Below are 19,710 nucleotides of genomic sequence, written 5' to 3' on the forward strand. Positions count from 1 at the left end.
ATTAAAGTGTCTGAAAATGTGATGTGCTCTGTTTTGAGTTTATTGTAGATGACTCGTGTCAGGTATCTTAGACACTTGCTTGGGTGGGGTGTGACAGCATTAAAGCAGGTTCATCTGGATCCCGCATGTGATAATATGTTTACACTGTCAGTGTACTATAATTCATGCCTCCGCTGTTTGGCTCATGTTTCAATTTTTCAAACCCCCAAATACCAGGATGTTCAATTAGACTAAATGTTCTCATGTGTCCTGCCACTTAAACCTTCTTCTATGTACAGAGAAAAAAGTAGGGCACTCACAGCCCCAAAAATGTCAAAGACAAATTACATAACTCAGCTCACAACCATTTTCCTATGAGAAAATTGAATTATGTGCCAAAAAATAAAAAATTATGCACCAAAACATTTAAAATTATCTGATGAAAAAAAAAATCAAAATAATGCAAAAGTAAGTACTTTTATTTTTTATACAGTAGATTAAATAGAACATTCTTTTTACAGTTATATGCAGGAAATTTGCATTAGAACAATTTTGAGAAGATATATGTCTTGAAAAAGAGCCATCTCAAGTCACTTGTATTGCTTCTTACAGTCAAGCACACACAAAAACCAGTTAGTGTAGCTGGGTTCAAACAAAGTTTGGATAAGTTCTTGGAGGAGAAGTCCATTAATGGCTATTAATCAAGTTGACTTAGGGAATAGCCACTGCTATTAATTGCATCAGTAGCATGGGATCTTCTTAGTGTTTGGGTAATTGCCAGGTTCTTGTGGCCTGGTTTGTCCTCTGTTGGAAGCAGGATGCTGGGCTCGATGGACCCTTGGTCTGACCCAGCATGGCAAGTTCTTATGTTCTTATGTCTCACACATGCGGCTGCTATGGGAATTCCACATTCAACATGGTGACAACTGAGGTGGGCGAGCTGATGGCAAAAGGAAGAAGTGGCTGTTAAATATACTCAAAGTAAAAAACAAAGTATAACAACTTAAAAATAATTAAAACCCCTGCATATAGAAAGTAGAAACTGACAAGTAAAAACCACACAAAATTACTGTCAAAATCCATTCTCAATTAATCCAGCAAAACCCTCAAGAAAACTCTGGCTTGCTGGCTATAAATACACAATTTAAAAAAACACTAAAAACTAAACAGGACAGGAAAAAAGGCACCCACCTCTCCTATTGGATCCCTTCCTCTGATCACCCTCCTCCCTCCCTTTCTCCAGGCACCCTTCTCTCCCATGGTGTTCCCCCTTCCTTTTCCCTTAGGCACCCTCCTCTCCTCCGTCGAGTCCCTTCATGTTCCTTCTTCTTAAATATCTTCCTCTCCCCATATTCAGGTCACCCTCCTCCAAGCATCCTCCTCTCCCCCCCCCTGTTCCTTTTAGACACTCTCTTCTTCCAATGGCTTCCCATTTCCCCCTCTCCCATCAGGTCTGTCCTCTTCCATGCCAGGCAGTGAGCTTGCAGCCACTGAGTCAGCCATGGGAAAAAGCAATGAGCTGACTGCTTTCACTTGGGCCATACCACTCTACGAGCCGTGATTGCGCCCGCAGTCCTTCTTCCCTGGCACCGCAGGTCTTTGCAACAGGCCTGCAAGCAGTGACGAGTAGCAGAATGATGGCATTGTTTTTTTCAGCTGGGCAGGCCAATGGCGGGACAGTGATGCCCCCAGAAGGTGGCAGCATGCAAAGACATACTACAAGGAAACTTAGCATTCCTTCCTGACACTAAGAGGTAAATCTTGTACAGATAGGCACTAAGTTAAACAGGGATGCAACCTTAAATGTTGAATGCTAAAGTTATGGCTATCATACAGTGGTGGGCGGCATGAAAAGACAGCACGTTGTTTTTTTCAGCAAAGCAGGCCAATGGCAGGACAGTGATCCTCCGGAAGACATCAGCATGCAAAGGCATACTGAAGACCAACGCCACAAACCCAGAAGCACTGAAGAAAGGCAAAGGCATGGAGAATTAATTAGATTATGTGGATGCTTATTAATTATAGGATAAATTTTGCATGCATATAATTGTATAATCCCTCGAAGTATACCTAGTAAGACCTCTTTTCCTTCCAAACCTTGAACTGACAGATAGTGACCTAATTCCTGCTATGCTGTGCTGTTTCTGGCAGCTAGGACTAAACAGATTAACCTACCATGCACTCCAAAGTGAGACTTGGAATGTATACTTCCCCATTCTCCACAAGGTGATGTAATGCTTTGTAACCTCTGGGCTGAAATCCTCTTTAGGTGTCCAAAGTCTGAGGCTATGGCTATCTTCACGCGCCCTACAATCTGTTAGTTCCAGGTTCTCCGGGATTTTCCATGATGGGGAAGAGCGCTCTCTTAGGCCCTGGGCATTATCCTTTTGCAATCTTTATTGCAAATAGTAAAAATCATGTTAGACTAAAAAATAAGATTCGAACATAACTTTAGTGATAGGTGTTTTTAAAATGGAATATGTTTCTATGTATAAGACCTTTTCTTCATACGGTCCCTAATACAAACATTACTCTGGGTAAAACTGTGACGCTGCAGTTTCTTACTCAATGTACACTCCTAGCCAGATTCCCTTCCAACATAGGGGCAGCTTGAAGCTTCCTCCTTAGGGTGGCTACTCTGGTAGAGTGATGGATCAAATTCAATTCCCCATTTGCAGTATCCCTGATATGATGTCATTTACATTTACATTTGTTTGAATTTCTGGATTGCCTAACACAAAAGGCCGAGGCGATGAACATCTTTACATACATAATCATAAAATAAAAATTACATTAAATGATTATAAAAACAAAACTAAAACAGCACATAGCAAAACTGAAATCAAATAAAACCAATAAAAACAACAAACTTGGTATTCAAGTCTCATGCTCCTCTGGTTTCTCTCTTAGCCCTTGTTGTACCTGAGGGTTACTTATCCAACTCCTTCTCCCAAATATCTAGTAGATGCTTGTAGTGGATCTGGGGTGCCACTCTTTTCCTTTACTCCTCAAGTTTTCTCTTTCTTTTTCGGGACAATGATTTGGTTGTCCTATTCTCCTCCCAGTCTTCAGATGGATGAGCTGACTCTCGCAAGTGGAGACCTCAGAAAATCCATGAAAAAAGGAAAGATGGAAAAATCTTCCTTCAAAAAGTATTTAGGAAATAGGAAACAATATTCCTTAACAAGAGGGAAGAAGAACATCTTTTCCACCATTTCTGAACTCAGATCTTTGGGGATAAGGTCTCTCTAAGGGTTCTTCTTTCCCAAAATTAAAGAAAAAAAGGAAAAGAAACAGGAACCAATACAAAAGCACTCTTGCTTCTTCAAAAGCAAAACTAAAAATCCACACCCTAAGATGGTGTCTCCAGTTTTAATGGAAATTAGACATTATTATTGCAGCAGCCCACATGGGGCAGCTGTTAAACAAAGGAAATGTCTGATCTCTATCTGTCCTAATTGAATTCTTCTCTTAGTAGAGACCCAGAAGGGCTATAAAGGTCCAACATTCTGTATTGTTATTGGTCAGGAAGCTGGTACCTTGGGCTTTCATTGGTACATTGGCTGTACAGTACTAGTTAAGAGTGATCCAGCCCAGAATTCTCCAGAAATCTCAGTCTTGGTTGGGAGTGCAAAGGAGCCAGATCTGTGCAAAGGCCCTGTCCCAGCTCAGTCTCTCCTGAACCTACCCAAGCACTGACTAAGTATAATGAAAATTGTCTAGTTAGCATTTACTGTATGAATCCTTGTTATTTTACCTGTTGCTGTTTGAAAACTATGTATATTTTCTGTTCACTATTCTTGCTATTTGTTAATAAACTTTTAAATTTGTTAGCACTGTCCTGTGATAGATTAATGATCCCAGCATTTTTTGTATTTAGTCTGTAGGTACATTTCTAGGAACTATGTGACCCTTGAATTGTGTGGGATCTCAATGTCCTTATAAATGACTAGGGGATAGCTTGCGGGTGGATTACTTGCTCAGAGGAAAGCAGGAACCCAGTTGGTGTATGGAAGGCTGCCAGTATAAAGGCACATGCACAGGTGCAGACAGACTAGGGCAGTGCTTGGCAGAACCCTCCAAGTAGCCACAGGATTAACCTTGAGTGGGTGTTACGGGTAACGCTAAGGCATAAAATGACACATGGCTCTGTCAGTTATACATTTTTCTAATACCTTTGGTGTCAGTGTGATGGTCTGTTTGAATCTGCAACCTCCTTGTTTGGACTAATACCTCAGAACTTGTGGTTTCAGAGGGCAGAGTGTTGAGATTAGGATCTGTCATACTGCAGTGTTTGTATGCTTGAAATAATTGTGACATCTTAGCAGCTTATCACACCTCAGCAGAGGTAAAGGCTGGCAAGTATCAGGTCACGCCGGTCAGCATTCTGTTGTGTATCCGCGAGTGCTTGTGTGCAGTCTTGCAGAAAAGGCTGCAGTGGGACATGAAGCAGCACACATTGTGTCTGTGTCTGTATCCTTTTGTCTGAAGACTGGCTGTAACTGAATGCCTTCCTCTAGAGATTCCTAACACAGGATCATAGATCTGTCGTGGTTAATCAGTTGGAGGAGCTGCTTTTATTTGACTCCACGGAGTAGTTTCTTTCCATTAAACCCTCACAGATTGTATCTTTGACTGGACTATAGCTTTGAATTGTGTCTTTAACTGGATGCCACTGATTTTTTCTTTTCACGTTCAACCTTCTGAAATTGTCTTTTCACTCTTCTGTCCTTGCTCCACATCTTCATTGTATAATTAGACAGAGTTAAACATTGATTCAATTTCATATACTCAGATCGGCCTGCATCTTAACTTCCAAAATAATTTCGAATAAAACAATTGGATAAAAAAATAATTTACTGTAAGATGAAATGAAAATTAGAGAACTGCGCAGAGTCTCTGAATGATACAGCAGAAATAAGCCTTTCTTAGAATAGTTTGGTTACATGCAATGTGAAAAGTCAATGCTTTCCCCTGGGGTCTCAGGGATAGACAGCAGTTGCCAACTCAGCTCAGAAACCCTTGTGTCGAAAATGGAGAAAACTCCCCAGAGTAATCACCTTACCCAAGATGCCCTGCTTCTAGGAGTAGCAAATGAAATAAAGATTATTTTCTGAGTCAGGAAATGGAAAGCAGGGAACATCCAATGGGAGGAAGGGGAATTAACTACAATTAAACTCTTATGACCTATTGGTTCAAATGTCTTTACCCCTTATAGGTTACAACAAAAGTCATCAGTACAACCCCAGATGACTAGATGGTGGTATAACACAAAATATAATTATATATAATAAAACCCATCCTATGATTTTAAGCAGGTTGTTATTGCCTGTGTTAGTCTGCAAATATGCCTCCTCCCATAGCTAGGAGTTTAGCCCTTGATGGATTCATGTCTTTAACACGGCTACTCACTTTATGTTTGCTCTGAAGATGATCAACTATGTAAAACCAATTCTCAAGTCTTTGCTAATTTTGTTGACAGAAGAGAGTTAGCACCAATTTGTTTTCACCCCAGTTGGGATTACTGTTTTGTTTTCTAAGAATGAGAGTGCTGGTTGTCCTACAAACCACATATAAACAGAGCTATGCAGCCCTGGCTTAGGTGGCACGGTTTGAAAGCCTCTAGGTTTTCATAAATTGTAAAGACAATGCACATTTCCACATTCCAACATTGTGAGCTGTTATCTCGCTGACCAGGAACGTCATTTAAATCTCAGTATTCGAAAACTATTCTCTCACACAGTAATGTGGTTTCCAAAGATGTTTGTTTTAAAAGTTTGGATAATATCACTAGCAAGATGTTCTTGCATATTCCAGTGTCAAGCAACAGTGTCCATTGGTAATCTATTCTGCTTACTCTGCCCTGCTTAAGAAGACTACTGCTAGTTATTATTTCTATTGCACTACTATTTGTCATCAGAAGACAAATAATTACAGAGTCACTTCTTCTCCATTCCTCTTAGGGTGTGCTGAGACAACATTGTAGTACACTCATGGTGAATGTAAACCTGATCTTGTGTAAGAGCAGATGTAATATACAGTCTTAATTTGTTTGCATTGGAACCCTAAAGAAAAAGCACAGGGTTAACTTGCATAGAGTGGCAGTTACAACCCTAAACAGGCGGCATGGGGATAAGCTGCACATTTTTATATTCTGCCACCTCCAATACATGTTCGGGGTGGATTACAATATTCACATCCATAATAAAATACATACACAATAATACAAATACAAAAAACATATTACAGATACACCATTAAAGATTTCAGTAGAGCCAGTGGAAGAGTATTTAGCACCCTACGTGAACCTTCGGTCATTTACCCCCCAGCACCAATTACCTCTTGGAGGCAGCACCAGCACAGCGCTTCCTTAAGAACATAAGAACATAAGAAAATGCCATACTGGGTCAGACCAAGGGTCCATCAAGCCCAGCATCCTGTTTCCAACAGTGGCCAATCCAGGCCATAAGAACCTGGCAAGTACCCAAAAACTAAGTCTATTCCATGTTACCATTGCTAATGGCAGTGGCTATTCTCTAAGTGAACTTAATAGCAGGTAATGGACTTCTCCTCCAAGAACTTATCCAATCCTTTTTTAAACACAGCTATACTAACTGCACTAACCACCTCCTCTGGCAACAAATTCCAGAGTTTAATTGTGCGTTCTTTGGCAATGTTGGCTCTCCCCCTCTGGGCCTCGTGCTGGTGGGATTTTGCTGCCTCCCCCAAATTTTGGTGCTAGTTTACTTAATGGAAACACCGGCTCTGGGACTACAGTCCCGGCTAGATCATATGCCTGATACTGGAAAACCCTATGACTGTCAATGTCTATTTTAGCAGATATCTAGTCACTTATTTCCAGGATTGCAATCATACCACTTATCTTTAAATGTTTTGACTTTATCCAAAACAGCAAAAAGAGCACTGGATTGCTCCTGTATATCAAAATGAATAAGCAAAAGGCACCACCTATTAATGATTCCACGTGGCTCAATCAATGTCAAACAAATCCAAGAGGATATAACAATGTATATATAAGTGACTATACAATATTTTGTAAGATGCCGCATCAGCAAGCCTGGCAATGTGTTCAACCATGCAAAGTTGAACCGTCCGGTCTGATAATCATCTGCGGCTCTTAACGGCTGTGTAGGCTGTGAAGGATGTTAAACAATAACGGAGTAGAGATCTTTTTGTAATCCGTCCGAGACAGCTATAAAGCCTTAAATTTATGCTTATAATCCGTACACAATGGCTCGGAAGCCTGTAGCCACAGACTTGTAGCTACAGGCTCACTTAATCAACATTTGACTCTGACATTGAACCTTTGTGCACAGCTGCTGTGTGCACACAAAGAATTAAAAATTATTGTTTTTGCTAAAGTGATATTGTCCAGTATAATTAATTGCCGCACATTATTCTGTTGTTGCTTATCTAAATGTGTGTGCTCTTTACTCCGCTTTCCCTGTGTGCTTATTTCATTCTTAACTACAGACTTCTAAATCTGTTTGTCTCGACAAAGCTGAAACTGAGTCCCAAAAGCAGGGCAGTAGCTGGGATGAGAATGGGATGGATACAGAGGCACAAGGCACATCTTTCAGACTGGGGGCAGAGATGTTATGCGGTGGCAGACCGGAATTCCAGGTGTATTTCCAGGTCTCAAAAAGCCAATCTTGTGGCAAGTCACAACTGTCCCTCCATGGTTTCCCAAGGCAGGGCTTTTCCGTCCCTGAACCCAGACCGAGGATTCATAAAAGACAAGACTGCAGAAATGAACTTCCAGAAAAATAAATTTTATTTTTATTTATTTATTTATTTAAGGGTTTCTTATATAAATCCACTTGCTCAAAAACTTGAGGCAAGCCTGCCAGACAGGTTGTGTTCTGGAAGGGCGTATGCCTCTCCCCTTTTACTCTGCCTCTGGCTATGGGACCTAGAAATAAAGAAAGGGGAATACCAATTTAAAAAGTCCTTCTCCTTCGAAAGGTAAGCAGAAATGCCACAACATAAATCTCATCTTTGTGTGAGTTTCCTCACTCCGAAGATCATCAAATCTTCACAAGAGAGCACTGTTCGAACATCTCACTCTGCATGTCAAAGTGGCCTCTAACCCCTACACTACCACCTAAACCTCATCTTGAGTTACTAGGTGGGCCTCCTATAGTAGCATAAATAGCTGCTTACTAAGGTGCCACCCCCAGAACTGCGCTCTCTCTCTCTCCCTCCCTTCCTCCTCCCACATCTCAGGCCCTTCCCCAGCCTAAAAATGCCCATAACACATGATATTGCACAGCTTAACACAATTGAAAAAGGTGTAGTTATTTTTGGCGTTATGGCTTCGCAAAGCCAGCCCACTTTTGCAGAAATCCTGCCCCCGACTCCTTCCCAAGCCAGCCCACTTTTACAGAAATCCCACCCCCAACTCCTTCCCAATCCCTCCCCTTTAAAAAATGTGCATTGCACCATGCATTAAGGTGCTTATTGCATGCATTAAGGTGTTTTTTGCATGCGAAAACACCTTAACGCATGCAAAAACACTATAACGCGATTTGATACGTGATCCTGTTAGCTGGATAACTAGTGGGCAGGCAATGGACGTAACAGAGTGGTGCTATTTAGCCAGATAACTTATCTGGCTAAGTGGCAATTTTCAGACAACGGAAAGTTATTTGTCTAAGTTAGATCCCGCGAAAAAGGGAGCGGGCCTGCGAAAGACTGCAGCCGTTTGCACCGCAGTGGTGCGATTTCGCCGGCCACAATGCGGCCAGCTGTAGCCTTTCACACAAATAGCGCCACTGTAAAAGGTGGTGCTATTTGCCACGCTACTGCTGGCGATAATGTTCCTCACATTATCGCCGGCAGCAGTGCTGCGGCTGACTCCTCCCACTCCCCGCCCCGCCCTGACTCCTCCCCTCCCCATCCCGACTCCTCCCCTCCTGGTCATTTACTTCCTATCGCACGCGAAAAGGCCCTTTTCACGTGCGATAGGGGTTTATTGTGTGTGTTAAACCTTTAGAAAATAACCCCCTTAGATAGCTGGCTATGTTTTGAATATCTACCTCAATGTTACTAGAACCCTTCCATGGAATTCACACCGCCTATTTAGTACTTATAGTGCTTGCCTGTTTTACATAGCTTTTTAACTCTTTGATTATTTTTCCCTGTCTTTGTCTACATGTTGCTATGCACCAGAATACTGGACGGGGGAGGGGGCGGGGAAGGAGGGGCTTTTGGAATGGAATGGTGATCAACATTTTGCAGCCTGTGACTATTTCCTATAGAAAGCAAAGGAGATTATTTTTTTGGAGGCTTGGTTCTCTGAAAATACTGATGTGACTGGTTTTCAAACTTCTGCGAGGTACTCACATTTTCTTCCTGCATGCCAAGTTTGGTGAATTTCTGTCCCTTTTTTAGAGATTTATAGTGTCTATGGATGGACAGACAGACAGACAGACATTTATCCCTTTTATATAATTCTTTCCAATATTTCATTTGTTGAAAGCATAAAAAGGGATAATGAGGTTCAGAAGAGGTGAGACAAAATGCTTCATTATATATATATATATATATATATATATATATATATATATATATGCAAAAAACCCCCAACGTGCAGCCGTAGGAGACCATAAGCACTATTATTATGTTTAATGAATCAATTCAAATATGTAATGTTTCTTAGAAATGTAAATCTTTTATTGACAGCTTTAACAAATATGCTAATAATTTAAGTGAAAAAGTGTATTACAAAACATTAAATATTTCAAATATACTAAAATCTACTTTTAGTCCAATTAGTTATGACCCTCAGTCCTCTCCTATACCTATCCTCAATCTTACCCTAATCGAACTAAATATACCCTAACCTCATTGATGTTATAATAGGTCTGTATAAAGGAATACACCACTTATTGCTTTAACAATCTTATACCATGTAACTTAAATTACATTCCTTTATCTAAACAGTTAACATGTATTAGTGGTGTATCTCCTTTAGCTGATTCTTTCTCCTGTCCCGACAAGGTCCTCGTTTCGCCAATGTTGGCTTCTTCAGGGGAATACTTTTATTAAGACCAAACATCAATGGAAACCAATGACTTCCATCACTTGTATCTGTACTTTGAACGGAGTGGATTCAGAAAAGACACATTCAATTCACTCCGGCTCAATAGCTCCTGATTTTTAATATATGAAGTCTCCTGAATGTGAATGTGAACCTTTCTATCTCATCATACTTCCGTCTTCACAAACTTCTGACCATAAGCGCTCCTCTCAGAGTTTCAATTAGTTCCACCACACCTTATTTGAGAAGAGAATTGCTGTTCTCAAAATGGAGTCACAAATACCACGCTCCTAACAAACTTCCAGCCGACTCATTGTTCAACCGCACAGGTGAGGTTTCGTATCCATCTCACATTAGTTCAAAATCTGCCCCAGTGTTCCTCTACCACTTGTATTTCCTCCCTAGATCTTCGATGACCGTGCGTCTTCCTCAGAGCGTGTTTCGTAAATCATATATATATATATATATATATATATATATATATATATGATTTACTATCTATTTATATATATTGGGGCCGATGCAATATAAAGTGTGGAAAGCGGTCTGCCGAGTTATTTTTTTATTTTTTACTTCAGAAATGAAGTACAGAAAAGCAGTTTTTTTCTGCTTTTCTATACTTCTTTTACCTGCGCTCAGCTATTAATGCCTGCTCCAGGCAGGCATTAATAGCTGAGCGATAAATGTGCGTCTGAGACGCACATTTATTTTTTTGCATGCGGAGTGAATGAGAAATAGCCTCATTCACATGCATTTGCATGTGATGAGTGCTATTACATTCACTCCGTATCCGACGTGGGTTAAATAGGTGCTAATCCCCCTATTGCATTAGGGGGTGGATTAGAGCCTATTTAACTCGCGTCGGAGTGCGGGTTATACAGTGCGCTCAGCCGAGTGCACTGTATTGCATCGGCCCCCATTATATACTGCTTTTTGTTATGACTATTATTATATTGTAACCTGCATTGTGCTTGCAAAGGAAGAGTGGGTGATCGAATACAGTAAAAAAAAAAAAAAAGCTCATTTTCCCCCTTCCACACAGCTTCTGTTCTAGCTTTTAGAAGCAAATATTTTTACTTGTGTCCTTGAATAGCGATTCACCACAGCTTCCTTTGCAGCTGCAGAATGGGTTAATCAACTCCCTGATTACTGTGAAGTTAATGTGATAAAATGCGAAGGCCTTAAGAAATGAAAAAAAACCCCTCCATATATTTGTATCTCAAATATGAAAGTAAAGCTTTGTAAGAGAAACTTTTCTGACACCTACCTTTTGGATGAGAAAAGGTCACCTGCTCAAGTTTCAGCACCTTTGAAGGCGGGGCATTGACAGTGTGTTTAATACCAGAAATGTGCAAACACCACGTATAAGATCATTCCTGGCTGGTAGTACAGACCCCAGTGGTCCTGTTTCAGGAGATGGATGTGAAGATCACTGCTGTCCTTGTGCTTTTATACCTGATGCAACTTTCTGAGCGTAAGTTAGGTTGCATTTTCTTTTTGTTTTCTTTCTTTAGTTTTAATACACAGTCTACCACAGTATAGTTTGTGTATGTGTGTGTGTGTGTACTTGTGTGTGTACGTACGTGTGTAAGAGGAAGATCTGCAGCAGTAGAGAATTGTTCCTAAAGAGAAAACATTCTGAAGAGGCAGAATTGGAGATTCTGTTTTCAGTAACTTGCTCTATGCTGTGAATACCTCTGTCTATAGGATAATGTTTTAACGTATTTATCATTGCTGGGATAAAGAGCAATTATATATTGGAATGAGGTTAGCAGCAGATCAGATCAAGCACTTAAAGCCAAAATTACAACTTTCAAACTATAAAAAGTGACAGGCACCGTTGGGAGTGCATTGCTGAACAACAGACCAACCAGACTCCTTGCTCTAATCCAGTCATGATCTGTTACGTCCTTGGGGCTAATAAACTATTATTGTGAGATACATTTGTAGCATCATTTTAGACTGGGTTCTGTGGGACTCACAGATGACATTGTATAATAATGGTTTGACATTTTTCTTTAATTTCTGTTTAGCCCTGACTGGTTCAACATCTGACTGCTGTACTCAACTGGCAAACCACATTTCCAAAAAAATTTTGAGACGAGTGCTGAGGTTTGACATGCAGAGAGCCGATGGTTTATGTGCTGTATCAGCTCTAGTGTGAGTACCAGGGCTTGCAGGGGATGGATTGGTGATACAACATTTTAATGAACACATTATTTGCTTGTTTATACTTTTTATTCTCTGAAGAATTTGAGTTAGATAATGTGTTGGAAAATATCCACAACTCAGATATATTTTATCTGTTAAATATGGTAAAACTATGCAGTAAAATCAATGCCAAGAAATTAACTGCTTTTCAAAGGTAGTTGAAGGTTCAGACATTTACATTAGCAGCGATTTTGCTGTCCATCTAAGGCCTTACACCTCTTATGTAAAGAGACAGATATTCTGTTTTACTCAAAGCCAGCTCTAGGGTAAATGGTACTCTGAGCAAAAATTGTCCCCCCCAACATGCTCTCCCCCTTCTCCCCCTCCCTTTTCCAGACTTCCTCTCCTTCCAGGCATTCTCTCCCCTTCTTCGTCCCTCTATGTCTTCTCTCCCTTCTCTCCTCCTCCCTCTATCCATAATACCTCACCCCATGCACCTTCTTCCCTCCTAACACCCCACCCCACGTGGGTCTCTATTTCCTGTCCGTAACCACCACCACCCATGTAGGTCTATCTCTTCCTGTCTACTCTGCTACACCATGTTCAATCTCTTTTCCTGTCATCCACTCCATGTAGTCTCCCTCTCCATGCCACCTACCACCTCATATGATGCAAGCCCCCCCCCCCCCCCACCATCTTCACCTCATGTAGGTCTCCTTCTCCCTATTCCACATAGGTCTACCTAGCTCTGTCACCTCCAACGCCCCATGTACATTCTCCCTCACCTGCCACCCGTCACACCATATCATGTAAGTCTCCCTGCTCTCCCAGCATTACTCCATCTAGGTCTTCCTGACTCCCTCACTGAATGTACAATTTCTCTCTCCCTGCCTCCATCACCCCTATAAGTCAAATGTAAAATAAAATGTAGCCTTCCCTCTCCCCTCCTCCCCCATTCCCGGTATTTCCAAGCTTCTCCTTCCATCCATCTCTTCTTTTGGCCACCACCGGCCAGCAGGAGGAGCTGCTCTTAATAGTGCGTCAGCTTCCTCTCCTGCGTGAGGCCGGTATTGTGGTATGAGCCGCCAGATTACGTGATCTGGCAGCTCCTGCCTCCAGACTGGATCCCAGCTTCAGGGGAAACGGATGTGCTATTAAGCCCAATCCTCCTGTCGTCTGGGCGCATGGATGAGGGCGGCCTAGAGCCGGATCAAGCCCAGCTCAATGGGCAGCACCAGGGCACCCCTTGTCCCACAGCACCCCAGGGTCCACCCCGCTCCCCCTCCCCTGAGGCTGACCCTGATTTTACTCACACGGCAATTTATTTTATTCAGGCTTCACACGCGGCACAAAAAGCTCTGTGTAAACCCGAAGATCCAGTCCATCAATAAATGGAGGAAAAGGAACAGCAAGAATCGCAACAGGGGAAACATTCATCGTGGGAAGAAAAAGAAAAACAAGAGAAGAAACAGATTTGCTTGAAAAAGGCAGCGAGACCACCGAGCCTAAACAAGGTCATGTAGGAACAGGCAATGCGCGTTCATCTTTTCTTCTGGTACTTTTCCACCAAGAGATGGCTGAAAAGGGGAAACATTTCCATGAACTTTCAGCAAATGCAAGCACCCTGACGGGCTCACTAACAGACTGAATATGCTCTAATTGTCCATGTAAAATGTGAGAGTATAGTGTGTGAACTTAGGAGTCCTGAGGAAGGGAAAGTCTTATCCAAGGCATCCAATGGAAGTATTGTGTCTCTAAACATGACCCTGGTCACATCCGGATCATGTAGGAAAGGACTGCCAGTTCTTTAGTAAATATTCTTTGTGTTCTTCTTTATTGCAGGAAATTTTTTATCTGGGAGGCTGCAAAAGAACTGTCAAACCTGGGGCAATCATTAACATCTGGGGAAGTTGTCACATGCATTCAGAGTTAAATTCACAGTTTTTGATGGAAATTAAACACTGCATTTTATACTCAGTGCTGCACACAATTTAAAGCCACGGTATTGCTTAAATATCTATATAAAAGCACATTATTTGGGATGATTGTAATTTGGTTACTATCATGGAATCTGGAAAAACACTAACTCAATAACTTGGTGCCCAAATTGGATTAAATTTGGATGTTGGAAATTTTTATTATCCCCAAATGCTCTTTATTATGCTAGCAGTTGGTTCTGGCCCCCAAACAAATTAATTTTGCTGATTATTAGGATGCTGATGATATATCATGTTTTATTTTTATGTGTTTTGTTGTGTTTTATTATGTATTCTGAATATGCATGTGCCTCTGTCTATTGTTAGCCACTTAGATCATTATTTTTTGAACAGGCGGGCTACAAACTGAAATATAGTAAAGTAAAAATGAATATAAGTATGAAATGTTTAATGTTTCAATCACATTGATACATATAATTGTACTTGTATATTATGAACTTACTGCTAACAGACACATGGAATTGCCATTGTATTTTATTTTTACAAAGGTTTATAATTTAGAAATAAACAAAATGTTATTGGGTGGTGAGGGGTAATCCAGGAGACACAAAAATAAACACATATTTGCATATACTCAGTAAGAGTCACATATTCATTGAAGAAACATGTTCTGAATACATAAAGCGACATTCAAGGGATTTGAGATTGGTAAACACATCATATAGTCAAAGTAACTTCATTACTAGAACCATCAGAGAGAGTGTCCATTCAGATTTATGATTCTTCATTTTAAGAAAGGCAGCTCATTGATCCACATCAGTAAAACTATGAGTGACCTATAATATTTAATTCATTCTGAGATCTTTTAAAATATACTGTGCACCCAGCCCAGTGGGAACCTAGGTATATTTTTGGTTTCCAAAATATAAAATTTAGCTGAACTCCTGCAGCTGTAGCATCTTAATTAATCTGGTATTGTATTCTAATTAAATATTCCAATAATGACAAAAGTGATTGACTGGTCTTTTTTATCCCATGGAACATACAGCACACCATTTTGATCCTCTTCTGAAACTCAGGGTCCTCTGCACTAAAGGTTAGTGTGCATGCTAGGCATTCAGCTTGCATGCAGAATAGCATGCTATGCACTTGAAGGTGGATTGCATGAACCAATTAGGGGATGTGCGAGTATGTTGGGCTGGTGCAACCAAGCAGATTTTAAAAGCTGCCTGGATATGCGCCTACATGGTGCTGCTTGCATAACTGAAAGGTTAAAAAATGGGCGGGGCTCGAGCGTGGTCTGGGCAGGGCATGAGTGGGATAAGGGCATTCCGGGATTTCAACCTGAAATTTGCACATAAATACTTAAGCGATCTAGCATGCGTCGAGGTCCCCTGCTACATAACTTTACTTCTGCTATGTGTAAGTTATAAAACAAAAAAAATCAAGGCATATTAGTGGGGGTTTTAAAGGTCGGTGATAACAATGGGGAAGGAAGACTTTTAAACAAGGGGGCTTGGAAGCCCTAATCCTTAACTGAGCTAACTGGGAACGAACTGGAAAAACTGGCAATAGTGTCGGCGAGGGGTGCCTTTAAAAGCCCCCACTTAGGCGACAGAAGCGGCATTTGCTTGCACAGATGCATGCCCACTTAAAATTGAATGCACGTGTACGTGTGGCAGTCTATTTTATAACAAGCGTGCCTATACATGCGTATGTAATAAAATAGTTGTGTTCCTGAGCGTGGGCCGACAAACACGCACCGTTTTGAAAGTTACCGTCCCTGGCCCTAATATGAAAGTTAGGGCCCTAACATGAAAGTTACCGTCCCTGGCCTCCCTCTCTCCACTATCAAACCCCTCCACCTATTACAGAATGCCATGGCCAGAATTCTCACAAACACACGTAAATCTGATCACATTACCCCTATCCTAAAAGACCTCCACTGGTTACCCAGAGCCTCCCGCATAAAATACAAAACACTCACCATTCTCCACAATCTATTGTACAATCAAAATCACACTTGGCTCGAGAATGCACCACTTTTCCAATCATCAACCCGCCCCTCCAGATCCAACCTTGCTGGAACTCTATACACCCCCTCCCTAAAAACTGCTCACCACACCTCAACCAGAGAAAGGGCCTTCTCCAATGCCGGCCCTTCCCTATGGAACACCCTGCCCACGGCCCTCCGTCTAGAACCTAACCTGTCTACATTTAAAAAAGGGCTCAAAACCTGGCTCTTTACATTAGCGTATCCAGATGTTGACCAAACTTAGCTTGCACTCTAACCCCTTAGCCCACTCTCTCTCCCCTCCTCCTATCTGCCTCTCCTCTTTCTGCCCTATTCTTCCCCTTAGCAAAGACTCCAAAATACAGTGTTTCCTCCCCCAAGCAGACTCCTAAATCCTGTGTTATAAGCTCCCCTCCTCCGCTCTAAGCTTATCCTACCCTGTCCCTCCCCCCCCCCCCCCCCCCCCACCTCTCCCTTTCACTGCCATCAATGGTCTGGTACCTACCAGCCCACCTGTACATAAATAGTCTATTGTTAATTTATACTCTTTGAATGTTTATATTTATGTTTATATTTATATTCTTTGAATGTTCCTATCAAATTTCTCTCTTTCCCTATCCTTCCTACTGCTGTCCTCTCTCCTCCTTCATTGCTGCTCCCCCCTTCCCCATCCCTGTTTATTGTATTTCACTTTCTTGTTAATTTGTTACAATGTAAACCGGCATGATGTTCCGACGAATGTCGGTATATAAAAATCAACAAATAAATAAATGAAGGCTAAGCAGGTCCCTAAAGCAGTATGTGCTAAAATTAACAGGTACACGCATGTAAATGGAGGAATATCAGCATCAAATGAGGTTTTATCAGACAAGTGACAAATCATGTGGCTATGATCCAGAGCCATAGCGGGCCTATGGCCAATATGGCCACGGCCATAGGCGCTGCTACCAAAAGGCGCCATAGTGAGCAGCTGTCATGTGGGGCCTAGGTAACTGGAAAAGCAGTATGGCCCGCCGGCCACACTGATGATTCTGGCAGAGCCGTGCTGCTTTTCCACCCATAAGCATTGGAATGGAGGGGCCGCCAACAACGGGAGAAGCCTCATTGGTGGCAGTGGGATGGCGCATGATTTCATGAACGCTACCATGATCCCCTCACCCACCCTCCCTGCTCCTGAAGAATGGAAGGATCGGGCCTTGCAGCGCGGGCTGCTTCTTCCTCCTCCTCAGCTGTCGGCACCTGATGACATCATTCAGGCACTGGCAGGTGGGAAGGAGGAAGCAAGCCGTGCTGCAAGGTCCGATCCTTCAGGAGCAGGGAGGGTGAATGAGGGGATTACCATAGTAACGTGGAGGTGAGCAGCGTTAAGGAAATCATACACTGGCCACCTGCGGTGAATGAGGAGATTGTGGGTGAGAAGGTGTGGGAGGGGTGACCAGACTTCTAGGCAGTAGGGGGGCTGGGAGGGGGAAAAAAGGCTGGGGATCAAGACTGCTGGGAAGCGGAGGTCTGGGAGAGGTGAGGGGGCTATGGAGTATTCTGGGGAGTGGGAATTCTGGGATGGGAGAGGGGTCTGGAGAGCAAGACTGCTGGGGAGTAGGGGATCTGGAAGGGGAGAGGGGGCTGGGGAGTAAGAATCCTGGGGAGTGGGATGTCTGAGAGAGGAGAGGGGAGCAAAACTGCTGGGGTGTTGGGGGTCTGAAAGGGGAGAGGGGGGTGGGACCAAGAGTGCTAGGGTTGGGGTGGGGGAGGGGGGAAGGGGAGCATGACTGTGTGGGAGTGAGAGAGAGAGAGAGAGAGTGAGAGAGCATATTTGTATGTGTGTGGGAGAGAGAGCTTGTGTATGAGAGTGAGAGAGCATGCATGTGTGTATGCGTGTGTGGGAGAGAGAGAGCATGTGTGTGGGAGACTGACCCCATTTCCTCTCTGCTATGACAATTTTTAGGGCTTCTAGAAAGCAAAAGTTCTAGATATGGATAACTGGATTTTTAAAAATCATTATTAGTTTTAATGAGTGTTATTTGATGTGTTATTTGAAATATTTTATTGATGTTTGGAAAATTTGTATGTGAGTTTTTAATTTTTGAATGTTATTCTATTCATTAGTTTCAAGTTATCTTTTTATTGGTATGGTTTTACTATTTTTATTGTTTTATTAGAAATGGTAATGCTTCTGTTTTTCCATTGAAGTAGTTCATATAGAATTTGCCTCCAGCCTGCCTCCCTACTGGGGTACTCTCCTGGCTCCTTGGGACCTCTCCATCGCTTTGCCCAGAGCTCCCCACTGTGCCTATACATCACCTCCCGACGATGCGTACCTGAGAGGCTCCTCCCCACAGGTGGCAACAACTCGAATCTCGGGTCAAGGGTCCACATACCCACAAATCATAACACCTGTTTACTTTTCAGGGCATTCCTGGGTCCAGGATCGACCTGGCAGGGGCACCCCTTGGGCAGACTCTGTCAGTCCTTGTGTTCTTGGTATCTGGTGCCTCTACCTGGGGAAGAAGGTGTTAGAGGGTGGGATTTCCCTCCCTTCGCTCTAGGGAAGCAGATGGGACTTTAAACAGGGCTGGCAATATTTACAAATATGTTTTATTAAATTATATGATAATGTAAACAGTGGTTAAAATTTAAGAATGTGTGTGTGTGTGTGTGTGTGGGGGGGGGGGGGGTGTTAAATATAATTTTTTTTGTTATAAAACTGACCTGGGTTCCTGGATGAAAGAGTGCTGCTAGGGAGCTGCTGTATGCGAGTGCTGGCTAGATCCTGCATGGAGTTGTCATCAGGGCTGCCAAGAAGAGGGCTGTCATAACTCATACCTGGGTGCTGTGGTTGCTGGTTGGATGAGGCTGCTTATTGGCAGTGAGGCTGTCATGGCCCATTCCTGAAGCTGTGGATGCTGGCTGACTGAGAGAGCTTCTGATTTAAGGACAATCATAACCCATGTCCAAAGCCTGATTTGGAGCCTTGAGAAATGGCAGCTGGTGTGTGGCTGCAGGGGTAAGCAGGTGTGCAGGAGAGCCACGATGCTTAGGAAGGGCGGGCTACAGCTGACAACAACTGTTTAAGCCAGCTGCGAGAGTTCCCAGGCCCGCGGCTGCAAAGAAAAGGAGAACTAGCAGAATGTGTGAGCCTAGGCCGCAGTGAGGATGGGACTAAGGCCGTAACGTCTGTGGCCAAGGAAAAACTGTCCCAATGGAGTTAACTGGAGCAGTGGCAGCCATGGGGAAGCTGTCAATGCTAGAGAGGGATCAACTTTGAGCATTGGGGACCCTGGGGAACGTCCTCTGTGCTAGCGGAAGATCCAGGCCGCAACAGGAAGTGACCTCGCAGTATACTTCTGGTTCCTGACAGAAACGGAGGAAATTTTAAAATGTAAATTAAAAGAAAAGTAAGTGGTGGAAAATTTAAAAAAGCACCGATTCAGAATCTTGCCGTGAATTGGGATCCTCGGTCTGAGACTATGTGTTTTGGTAGGCTGTGAAGGCGAAAAATGTGCGATATGAAGAGCTTTGCAAGCTCCAAGGCTGAAGGTAAGCCAGGCAGCGCCATGAAATGGGCC

The 19,710-nt window shown here is 42.6% G+C and overlaps 1 protein-coding gene across 2 annotated transcripts in view; it reads left to right on the forward strand.

Moving 5' to 3' along the window:
• Nucleotides 1–15,130, forward strand: part of CCL28 (C-C motif chemokine ligand 28) — a 32,841-nt gene extending 17,711 nt beyond the window's left edge. Inside the window, exons 1-3 of one of the 2 annotated variants that reach the window (XM_029577837.1) lie at nt 11,400–11,516; nt 12,076–12,202; nt 13,528–15,130. In XM_029577837.1, coding sequence (XP_029433697.1) covers nt 11,459–11,516; nt 12,076–12,202; nt 13,528–13,675 — 333 coding nt within the window. In that variant the 5' untranslated portion in view covers nt 11,400–11,458 and the 3' untranslated portion in view covers nt 13,676–15,130. Of the gene's footprint in view, nt 1–11,399; nt 11,517–12,075; nt 12,203–13,527 lie in introns of those variants that run through there. The other variant, XM_029577829.1, reaches the window with a different exon arrangement.
• Nucleotides 15,131–19,710: the final 4,580 nt, after the last annotated feature.

Source organism: Rhinatrema bivittatum, chromosome 1 (assembly GCF_901001135.1).
Source record: "Rhinatrema bivittatum chromosome 1, aRhiBiv1.1, whole genome shotgun sequence".
In the NCBI taxonomy this organism is placed as follows: domain Eukaryota; kingdom Metazoa; phylum Chordata; class Amphibia; order Gymnophiona; family Rhinatrematidae; genus Rhinatrema; species Rhinatrema bivittatum.